This window comes from Mytilus trossulus, chromosome 10 (assembly GCF_036588685.1).
Source record: "Mytilus trossulus isolate FHL-02 chromosome 10, PNRI_Mtr1.1.1.hap1, whole genome shotgun sequence".
Lineage (NCBI taxonomy): Eukaryota > Metazoa > Mollusca > Bivalvia > Mytilida > Mytilidae > Mytilus > Mytilus trossulus.
Genome location: NC_086382.1, coordinates 30,484,440 through 30,497,098, shown reverse-complemented (window position 1 = coordinate 30,497,098; position 12,659 = coordinate 30,484,440). Strand labels below are relative to the sequence as shown.

The 12,659-nt window shown below is 31.1% G+C and overlaps 1 protein-coding gene across 1 annotated transcript; it reads right to left on the bottom strand.

The window, feature by feature from the left end:
* Window positions 1-457: 457 nt before the first annotated feature.
* Window positions 458-3,512, bottom strand: LOC134687806 (uncharacterized). The gene is made up of 2 exons (XM_063548262.1): window positions 2,957-3,512; window positions 458-867 (listed from the first exon to the last, which is right to left on the bottom strand). Exons 1-2 carry the CDS (start codon window positions 3,510-3,512, stop codon window positions 458-460), a joined length of 966 nt encoding a protein of 321 aa, XP_063404332.1.
* Between the last annotated feature and the right edge of the window lie 9,147 nt (window positions 3,513-12,659).

The window sequence follows — 12,659 nt, the reverse complement described above, 5'->3', positions numbered from 1 at the left end:
AATGACAAACAATAAAAAAAATGTTGTGAATGACCTCATTCCATACGGACACAACATGTCATAACAATTCATCAATTTAAGACAAAAGTAAGATAAATATACCTTTTATCTCTACAAATCTTTTTTTTTTTTAATTTTTAATCTCCGATTCGAAGTTGGGTTTTTTAATATTTATATCCTTTTGCATATCAACATTTTAATCCGTTCTCAAATCCTTAGTTTAACGTTCAAAAATTGTCTTTTCTTAAGTATTTGATTATAAATTTCAAAAAGGCTTGTAACCTTCAACAATGATCAAGTTTTGGAACTCCGAGAGAAAACAGTTGAGACCTTGCAACTGTTTTTAACAAGGTATAAATATAACATAGACATTTGAATAAAAGTTCAAACATAACATGATACGTAGATATTATCGGTTCAAAGACGATAATTGACCTTCATTTATTTCTGTTTTGAGCTACGCAATAATATGCCCAGAAAATGTAGCATGTGCAAAGCCGTCACTATAGATTGTGTAAGTACTATGTCCCACAATGTATACTTCGTCTGCCTTCTGTAGACTAAATACAGCATCGAATGTCCCAGTTTTGTCACCGTCACCAGTGATATAACTTCCAGATACTTGCACCTTATTGTGATAAAGTTTAGGATAAAAGTTAGCCCCAGACTGTGACAGAATCACGGCAGTAATATGATAAAGTCCTGCCCTTGGAGCTGTAAATATTCCTGTATTTGGATCATATCCATTTCCTACATTGGTCCAGACTTTATCAAATTTCACTTTTGTGTTGCTTGAAACAGTTTGTGAACTTGTCCGATAAGCCGAGAAACCAATAGGGTCTCGTTTCTTCACCAAGTCGTCATAACCTGAATTGGAACAATATGAATTTTTTTTTTCTTACTAAAACAATTTGGCAAACATTTGATTTCATAATAAATGTGTTATGTGTGTTTCAAAGGTATGCATTATTTCCTTCATTAATGCATTAAATATTCCAAAAAGTTGCACAGTCATGCATTTCATCATGATAAAGGCACATAAAATGCATGAAAATAATTGATATTTTGTTCTTTACGTTTGTTTTATGCTGTCATCATGACTTCTATTATAAGGGATTAAATGAGACATTTGTTAAAAATAAGACAAAAAAATTAAAGCATTGTTTCTTTTTCAAACATTATAACCTTATAGGGATAACACGCTGCCAATTTAGCTGTTTGAAACCGATAAAGTTATCTACATTGTACCATTACGATCCTTATATGCCATTTGTATTTTAAAAGACAAATGTATCAACTAGCAAATGAGCATCAGTAAATGATCTTGTCTGCATTGATTCAACTTAAAACTATTGTCTGATCGGTTGTCAGGTGGAATTTTCGAACGTTCCTAAACATTTAAAAAAGTTCTAATTAAGTATTTCGTGAAAGGGCTGACTAGATTTTTTAGTGGTTGAAAACTATAAACCCTAGCCAATGCAATATATTCATATTTTACCACGGGTGTGTACTCACAGCGTTTGAAGAACGTCATGTTAGAATAAAGAATAAACAACACGAACCCCACCAAAAACTAGGGGTGATATCAAGTGCTCCGGAAGGATAAGCAGATCCTGCTCCACATGTGGCACCCGTCGTGTTGTTTATGTGATAACAAATCCGGTAAATAGTCTAATTTGGTAGGTCACATTCATGAAAGGGAAGGGGTTGTAATTACGACGTAAGGAACATATCCGATAGCCAACCAACTCGTGATTGCATACGGGAAATTTAAGAAGTAGTGATTTCAACTTCACCATTTGGAACGTTTAGTTTAATAGCTTCCTTGTGAGCAGCAACCCTCTATCAAGAAAATCATGATAGGAAATTCAAGCACGAGAATATCGTATTAATTGGGAGATATATACCCCGTATGAAGGTGCTAATGGAATGTTGCTACTTAGAAATGAAAAGTTCACAATTGGAAAGCTGAAATCATCCCTTTTGTCGTAAAGTAACGACCAACGACAGCCATGTTGGTGGATTATTAGATAATATGTAATCCAGATATACGTATGAATTCATGATACATTAAAAAAAAAGTCAACTGGCATGTCTTGTTAATCATTTCTTTTAAACTATTTGAAACTTTGATTTTAGTCTTTAAAAAGTCAAATATGAGTAATTGTGTTAATTCGGTGAAGATTAATTTGACAGTTAATGTTCCTTGGTCTTTAGTGGTTATCCAATAAATGATTAACTGCGTTTCATATTGAAGTGTTAACGTGTGGCAATGTCGATGATAACTCGGTTTTTAAATCTGATAAATATGATGAATACTTTTCTTCAAGAACAATGTTCTTGCATTCGGATACAACAGTGAACGTTATTATATAAAAGATGACCAGTTAGTAAAAAATAAACAAGATCCTCAATTGATGATGTAGCTAAGTTACAAAGAGAAGATCATCTATATAGATATTAATGGATGACGGACGACGACGAACGCCAATAACGGAAAAGAATGATCGTCGACTGACGACAGACGCCAAGTGATGGCAAACGTTTATTTGGCCCTTAGTACTAGGTGAGATAAACATGACAAGCGATAAAAACAATAGCTCGGTGCAATCTCTCAGATTTTACATATAATGGAAATTGGAATTAATCATAATGTAGGAAGACAATTATAAAGTAATCAACGCTTTGTTGCCAGTAATTGTCTTTTATTTTGAACTTTAAAATAGCGTTGTTTCGAAGAAGCATGCTCACATGGCGCAACGGTTTATTTAAAAAATAAGATAATAAACATGCATACAATGTATGTGGATTTTTTAAATACAAGGAAATACAAATCTTTAAGGTTTGTAATTCCTTGTAAACACGAATATGTTAAGCATTCTATGCTTAACGGTGGACAAATAAAATACTAGAAGGACAAAACCAATAATACTACTTTAAAATAAATAAATTCTACCTTTTTGTTGATTTACAATTAACTCCTGTAACGTCTTGCTAGAGGTAGTTTTAAAGTTTTCCACAATTTGATCATACGAGGAATTGAATTGTTCCCGTTCTCTGTCAAGACTGCTCATCATTAGCTCTGTAATACTTTTCCTTTTCTTCTCAGCTTCAGTGAATACCTCCATTTTCGAAGACAGAGATCCCAGCAAAGCATTCATCTGGTCTCCATAAATTTCAGTTTTGTTGACGACCTGGGTTTTAAAATGTTCCACAGTTTCCTGGAACGATTTATTAAATCTCTTTTGATCCTGTATCTGAGCATCTTGTACTGATTGAACAAATTTCTCTGTTTGTTTCTTAATATTGTTCATTTCGTCCAATTTAGAAGTTATTGACTTTTCCCACATGTCCACTTTAATTTCCAGCCGCACAAGTTTTTCAAGTACTTTTTCTTCAAAATGAAATTTTGAACAGGAGAGTGAAGATTCGAATTCTGATCCTATTGAACTTGATGAAGCTCGAACAAACGATAGGCTAAGCAAAATCATAAGTGTTCGAACTATATCCATATTTACGACTCTTTTTTCCATGTTTTAAATAAGAATGAAAGTGTCTTTCAAATTCTCGTTTATATAGTTGACAAAGTCTATTTCTGACGTCATCTATTTCAATTACTTTTTTTCTTTAAATTAAACTTTGACTTCATTTGTTTTTGAAGAATTAACCCGCTTGAACTCGTATGATTAAATTTATCATTTAAAGCTAGTTTGATAACTGTTGTGAAGTAACAAACGACTTTGAGTTATAACTGCGTATGTTTAAGATAATTCAGAATAATCAAATTTCTCTTTCATCTCAAGTGTTCTGAAAGAAATGTTATCTCATAAAAAGAAAACAGAAACATTTAGTACACTTATATATCAATCATAGTAACCACCAGAGCAGAAAAAGAAAAAAAAAAAAAAAAGGAGAAGCAAGTAAATAACTATTGTAGAAAAAAGTCTTGAGTTGATGTCTATTTAAATATGCAACATAACCGACTTTCAGCAAAATATTTAACTTAAAGTTCAGTCCTTCTGTTTATCGCAGATGACCAATGTCGCCGTTAAAGAATGTATAGCAATCTGGTTATTATTATCAAAAGTGTACACAAAGAAGACGTGGTTGGTTGAAAATGATATTATCAATAGAAATTCGACCAATGACGTGACGTTAGTTTCATTATTTGGTAGGAATAATCCAATTACCAATAGTCCTTTGGATTCTGAAATAGCCGAGTAATTAAATGATAGAGTTATACATCTTATGACCACCGTTGAAAAGTAATGCGGAGGGAGTTATTATAGGCTGTACATGTTGTTCAATCCGTTTTCATACGAATGAAATAAATTAATATTCAAAAACCGTAGCGCTAGAAAAAAATATATAGAGTTTTTAAAGTATATGGCCAATTTATTGTACAAATTCAAGTTATAAATAATAAATTTAATATTCGTCAATACGTACATGTAAGTAGGGCAAAAGACCATGATAACAAATCACTATGAAACTACATGTATATGAAAAAGGAAGATGTGATATGATTGCCAGTGAGATAACTCTTCAACAGATGCCAAATGACGTAAAAGAATGTAGTATATTTCGTAAAACATTTGATTTTATTGTTGTGTGTCAATTTTCTAGTATGTTTTGTGAAACACTTTACCACAGCACGAAAGTAACCTCGCAGTCAACAATATGACTAATGATAAACTTATATTCCTTAAAGCTCCCTCACTCTCCTTTTGGAAAAAAATCAATAAACAAACAAAAACAAGAATGTAACCATAGTACACGGTTGCCCCACGCGCATTATCATTTTCTATGTTCAGTGGACCATGCAAAATTGAGGTCAAAAATATAATTTTGCACTTAAGAAAAGAGCGGCGAAAGATACAAGAGGAACATTCAAGCTCATAGAAAGATCATATCATAGGGAACATGTGTACTAAGTTTTAAGTTGATTTGATTTCAACTTCATCAAAAACTATTTCGACTTTTAACTTTAATCAAAATCTTTTACCTGAAACAAGACAGACGAACAGATTGACAGAAGCACTATCAAAAAACAAATAGCCATTAGGTTGGGCATACAAATGCATTTTACCTCATAGTGTAAGTAGTATTATAATTATTGAGCTTAAGACCTTTAACGATACATCAATTGTGTATGAGTTATTTTGGTATTTTATAGAACTCTGGGCAAGTAATATGTATTGATGTGTTTCCTAAAGGTTTCTCATTGCTCGTTTTTTTTTATACATTACCACGTTGGTTGTCTCGTTTTAATTTTTACACAAGCCAGTTTTAGATCCATTATAACTTGTTGTTCGTTGTGATCCAAGGTTCGGTGTTGAAGGCCGTCTTTTGACCTATTAGTATTTACTTTTTACATATTGTTACTTGGATGGAGAGTTGACACTCATACCACATCTTCTCATGTTGTATGTACAATTATAAATGCCAATCATTTGGAAACAACCATTAAACTTCAAGGGGAATATGTTTTTTTAAAGATACTCTGATCCTCAATTTGATGACAAAAATATTGTGGTCAAGCAGATGACCAAAAAAATATTCTGAATCCAGGTATTCCCCATACCTGAGAGATTTGATTGTTAGCGTCGAATAACTAAAACAAAACATATATCAGATAAAAAGAAAAAAAAACTAATCCAATCAACCCCCCCCCCCTCATTTTCTTAAGTTAAATGGTTGATCCGTTATAACGTGATCATTTTCAAACATGTACATTTGGTACGTTTGATTGAAGGGGTTTTCTTTTCTTTTACTTTTGATAGAGTGTAAATTGCTCTCAGTATCTTTAAAAAATCACGTAAAACTGTTTCACGGAAGGCATGTGCTTATGGCATAATGCAAATCATTTTACCCTTTTTTCAAACACAAACAAAAAAAAACATAATGAACAATTAAACTACAAATAATATTCGGTTCCTTAAAAATAAACAATTGAGAATATTGGACAGAAATATAGAGAATATAAAAATATGACCTAACAAATTAAAGAGATACGAATGATACCTTATCCAGATCATTCTATAATGAATCCTTTATTTTACATAACAGACGAAGAAGTGTCTGAAAAGTTAAATCACAAAAATACTGAACTTAGAGGAAAATCAATTCGGAAAGTCCATAATCAATCACATGGCAAAATCAAATAACAAAACACATCAAAAACGAATAGACAAGAACTGTCATATTCCTGACTTGGTACAGGTATTTTCAAATGTAGAAAATGGTGAATTAAACCTAGTTTTATAGCGCCAACCCTCTCACTTTGATGACAGTCTCATCAAATTCCGTTTTATTTACAATGATGCGTTAACTAAACAGACATAATAAACAACTGTTATACTAGCGGAATGATAATAGTTATAAAACCCGGTTTAACCTGCCATTTTCTTCCGTAATTTTCTTCCGTAATATGTCCGTTAGTTTTTCCTTCGTTTTGTTGTTCGATATAGTCAAACGATTAATCTTGTCAGTTTTATAGACTTGTCCCTTTTTGAATTTACTTATAAATTGAGTTCGGTATTTTTGTTTTAAATACTTTATCATGTAAGATGTTTCGTCGTTTTCTTTCCAATATATGCATTCTTCACTCGTGGACACCTTGTAGAAAATAGCAATTTCAAACAAGACTTTTCATTGCACTAGAAGTTTTTTCGTTATTGTGAGTATCAGTGTAAACAATTACAATCATCATGCTATCTACACTAGTATCATCCTTCAAACGTTTATATCTATTGTAGAATGCGATGGTATCGTTGCCCGAATGAGATTTGATCGCTGTACAGCTGTGCGACTTCTTGTAGAAACCAATTTTAACCAGCGTTCACTTATGCACCTTCTATGCAGTTATTTTCTGCACTTGTGACAGTCAAACAATTCCGTGCAAACCAGGTGTAAGGGTCAAATCGAAAGATTGGCAATATAAAGAAAAACTATTGATTTTTCTTTAATTTCAATTTCGTGTTTGAAAATGTCTACTAATAAATGATCAATCATTTAATTAAAATTATTGCTAAAAAAAAATTATGATAAGACAAAAAAAGATATTTCAAGATAAGATATTTTAGATAATTTATTTTAAAATAAGATCTTTCAAATATGATATTTTTAGAAATTTACTATTCCTATTAAAGGTGCAATGAAGGGCAAATTAATTTATCAATATTTACTTTTTTAATCATCCCATATAATTTAATCAATCATATGCAAGTATGAATATAATCAACTACACAAATGTAAGTTTTAGGATCTTAAGCCACAGCCATGAGCATATGAGTAAAAGGCAATAATGAAACATATTATCTTATTATATTAACAGACAATATTCCTTATGTGTTTTACATATAAACATATCTGTATTGTATTAATTTTTTTCTGGGTTCAAAAGATTTATTCATATTAATTCAAAAATTTCCAAAACCTCTAGGTTTTCTGGAATGAAAAATTATTGAATTTGGCACTTGTGTTTAACATTTCGAATGTTTACAACTTTTCGAAATTTCATTATAGAATTGGTATCTCAAGAAATTATAAAGGGCATATTTCACATATAAAATGATCATCATCTTCAACTTTATCCAACATGCATTTTTTTTACATTACTTAAAAAGTTTTGACATTGATTTCAATTTTTAAAACAGCATAATAAAGTACTACTACAACACATAACTTTTTTGTCGTTTTTATTATAGAAAGTAGTAAATTTAGAAAATGTTGTTATGTTAACTATAGCAGAATAAATACTACCCTTTTCCCTATATTTTTTCTGCATACCTATCCGTCTCTATTAAAAGGGATATGTACTTTTTGTGATCTTGCAAAGTGCTTGTATATCTTTAAATTCCAAATATATTTCTGTGCCAAAAAACGTTTATATAATTGTAAAAATAAGTAAAGAACCTTTATCTGATTGAACATAATTATCTATAAAAATCAGAAAGAATAATCATTGAAAAAATTCTGGGGCCGGTTTACGAAGCTGTCCTAAGATTTGTCATCAGATATATCAATGTTCAAATATTAAAATTGATTTATGGAAAAATTCATGTAAATGTTGAATATACTTTACATAAAATTACTAAATGTATTGACTAAATAAAATATTTAGATAATTTCGTTTTTTTTTGTAAATTTAAACTATATTCATGAAAAAAAAGTAAAAACACAAAAATACTGAACTCCGAGGAAAATTCAAAAAGGAAAGTCCAAAATTGAAAGATGTTTCACCTTTAAGTTATATTTCAAAAATATAAAAGGAACAATCTGCACTAGATGACACCTCGTGGAAAATACCGAAACATAACAGGACATTTCTTGCACTAATAGATGTTTCGTAATTGTCAATACCAGTGACGACATACTTACAATCATTTTGCTATCTAAACTTCGAATCCTTCAAACCTTAATATCTATTGTAGAATGCAATAGAATCGTTGTCCGAATTATATTTTATTATTGTACAGCTGTGCAACTTCTTGCAGAAACTAATTATAGCAAGCGTTCACTTATGCGCCTTTTATGCATTTATTTTACGCACTCATGACATTGTCAAAAAAAAAACCACGAGAGCCGGGTGTAAGGGTGATATCGAACAGTTGACAGTATAAAGAAAAAATATTAATTTTTCAAGTGCAGTGTAACGCGGTAACTTCATTTGTTAATTATTTTAATTTCAATTTCCCGTTAAAACTTTCTTACACCAAACCTATCATTTTTTTTTTATTAAAATTCTTGCTAAAAAACATATTTTCGTTTACTTTAAGATAGACAAAATAAGATATTTTAAGTTTATTCCCATTAAAGGGCATATGAAGAGCAAATTTTAATTTATTATTTAATTTACTTTTATTTTTTATAATTAACACAAATACATGTATCAATCATATACAAATATGAATATGATCAACTACACAAATGTAAGTGTTAAGCCACTGCCATGAGCATATGAGTAAAATGCAGTAATGAAACATCTTCTTTTTTATATATCATTTTTTATATTAACAGACACATATATTCCTCATGTGTTACATATAAACATAGCTGTACTTTCTTAATATTTTTTGTAAGTTCAAAACATATACTAATATAAATTCCAAAATGTTTCAATACCTCTAGGTTTAACTTCTGGAATTAAAAACTATTGGATTTGGCAGTTGTGAATGTTTACAATTCAAATGCTCAAAATGTTATCAAAGAACTCTTATCTTAAGTTACTATAAAGGTCAGATTTCCTTTATAAAATGTTCTTTATTTTCAACTTTATCTAACATGCATGTTTTACATCATCTTTGTTATTAATCTATAAAAGAGAAAAGGTAGTCAACTTAGGAGCGCTAAGGGTACATTATATACTTTTGAATTGTCTATGACTAACTGAAGTGTGTATATTTACTATGAAAATTTTGAAACCCTTTGCAATTTTTTCTTGAGAATTCATATGAAAAATGTCATAATTTGATGGAAAATGACGGCGGGCATGGATAACATAAACAAGATCTGTTGGAAGTTGGTCGTGATACTTTTTGACTTCCAATTTTGAAAACGGAATAATAAAATACTAACACTACACATAACTGTTTTGTCCCGGTTTTTATTCTAAACAGTGGAAAATTTGTAAAATGCTATCATTGTCACCTATGGCAGAATAAATGCTACCGTTTTCCCGATAGTTTTTTGACTACCTATTTATCTATATTAAAAGGGATGTGTACTAATTCTGATCTTGCATAGTGCTTGTATATCTTCAAATTCCAAATATTTTTTAAATTGCAAAAACAAAATAAAGAGTCAACCTTTATAAATGATTTAATAGTATTATCTGTAAAAATCAGAAAGAATAATCATAGAACAAATAATGAAATATAAATAAAAGAAAAGAAAAGAAAGTCTATGATTAAATCTGAGAGTAACATGATCAAAGATAGCTTTTTTTCAATTTGGAGATTAATATCAAATATGGATTTTAACACAAGCAAGCAATCTTCAGTTGTAGATGTATCATCACTGTTTGTGGGGTATCTCGGGGATTTACCAGTTGTGTCTTTTTTTGAGAGATAGATATAAAAATTCCCTTTCCACGTTCGATCTGGGTTTGTTATTTTGTTGGTTTTTTTGGGTGTGTGTGGTTTTTTTGTTGTTATATTCTGTTTTGCTTGCTTTCGATCTAATAGGCTTCATTGTTGAAGGCCGTACGGTGACCTATAGCTGTTAATGTTTGTGTCATTTTGGTATTTGGTGGATAGTTGTCTCATTGGCAATCATACCACATCTTCTTTTTTTTATATTTGCCCTTTGAAACCGATTTTTATAGTTTACATGTTGTACTAACAATCCACTGCCTTAGTTTCTGAGAGGGTTGTTGCATTTCAACATGTCCAACCAGACTGAATTATGTATATGATTGTCCCCTAGTCAGGAGCCTTTAGTTCAGTGGTTGTAGTTATATATCGCAAATGTCTCCAACATTTGCTTTCGTTAAAAAAAAATTAATTAGGCTGTTTTTTTCCGGTTGAATGGTTTCATATTTTTCGTGTCGGGGATTTCTATAGCCGACTATACGGGATGGTGTTTCTCGTTGTTAAAAGATTATATTTTTGCTTACCTTCACTTAATTGAACTTTGGCAGATACATTTGTAGTTCTCTCATTGGCAATTATACCACATTTCCTTATCTTATATAAAAAAAATCGCGGTACAAGTGTTGAAACAAAGAGAATCAAGGGTGCCTGTGTTTACAAATAAAAAGAGGAGGAGGGGTCTGGACGTCGGGTGCCTGATTTTGCAAAAACAAATGAGGATCTCTTCCACAAGTTCAAAGTTCATTTCATTTTTTGGACAGTTATGCACCTGAGTAAAAAGAGGTGGATGTCGTTCAATTTAAAACAGTGATGCACTTACTTACAAATAAAGGATCCTTATATGCCTAACTGTCCTATTTCCTATCCTTTCTTCTTACTGTCATTTGAATTTTGAATTTCAAAAAATGGCGGTTTCTGTTGAAAAACGATTATTTAAAAGACAAGTAAAAAAACATACATCTCTATATCACAAATACATTTATGTCCGGCTTTGTGTGGTTACAGAGGAGTTGAAATCGGTCTCGTCCATTAGTGGTAGAGATTCACGGTATATGGACCTGTATACGGACCTCGGTAAAAGTAACAGCATAAATGACTGACTAAATGCAAAATCTAATTTAATGTTCATACTTCATTAAAACAAAAATACCGGTTACTATACAAATTCTTATATACATTAATCTCAGAAAAAATAATGTGGAGGGGGTGTGTGCGGGAGGGTGGGATGTGGGGGATGGGGTTAATGAAAAGATCTAAATTAATAGTAACGGAAATATATTATAGGTTATTTTAAGCTAATTGACCGCGACAGGATAATCATCTTATTTAAATATAAAGAGTTCATGATCATCGTGGTCAAGTGATTATCAATTGCTAGTAACTGCTCGCGAAAATTGGATAGTTGTTTTGATCAAAACCTGTATAAGATAAAAGTGTAATAAACATTAAAAAAAATATAAAACATCTTGGTTTTTTAATTGACAAATTGGAACTTTTTTTCTTAAGTAAGCGATAGGATAAAACAGACCTACCATATTTGGTTTTTGTCATATAACTACTACAACCGCCTATAGTATATACTAATATGAAAAAGATGATGTGGTATGATTGCCAATGAGACCGTGAACTCTCCATAAGCGACCAAAATGACACAGAAATAATCAACTATAGGTCACTGTACAGCCTTCAACAATGAGCAAAGCCCATGCCACGAAGTCAGCTATAAAAAGCCCCGAAATGACAATGTAAAACATTTCAAACGAGAAAACTAACGGCCTTACTTATGTAAAAAATTGAACGAAAACAGATATGCAACACATAAACAAACGACATCCACTTAAATCCGATTTCTGAGATTGTTGAATTGATCCCCGACCTGGCAAAACCAAAAAATTAAAAAAGTACAATTCCACGTTTGCTGCTTCGTCACTGATCAGCACGCTGATTTAAATAGTTGGAGCTTAGACTGATGGACACGAGTCAGAATAAACTGCTCAGAATGAACGAATTGATTTGGTCTTTTCCATTGTGAACTCAGTTTGTCTAGTACCAAACAGGGTTCATACCACATCAACTTATTCTCGTCAATTTTCATGTAATATTTGCCACTGACCGTTATACACGAAGTAAATGGGGTATTTTCCTGGTCTGAAATCAACGAACAAAAACAGAATAGTTTAAAGTTTCGTATAGACAACTCTGTAAAGATATAAACACGATATAAAAGAATAAAGGCAATTACTGGTAGGCTCGGGATTCGAATTTTTAGTTAAGGAAAATAATACGATTTTTTCCAAATTAATTTCTGGTGAGCTAATACAATTACAACTTCAAGTGTAGATATATCATTGACCGCTGTGGATAGTAAACTCGAGAGAGATAATGAATAGCAACTACAAAATATCTTAATTATATGTATGTTCATATAATACAGAAAAACACCCAAAAAAATGAAATTAATAAAAAACAGAAAACTAACGGGTTTTTTTTTGAAAAAAAGGGGGAGGGCAAAAAATTATCTTGTCTCCAATTTTTTTTAATCTTATCTAACTGAATGGAAAATTT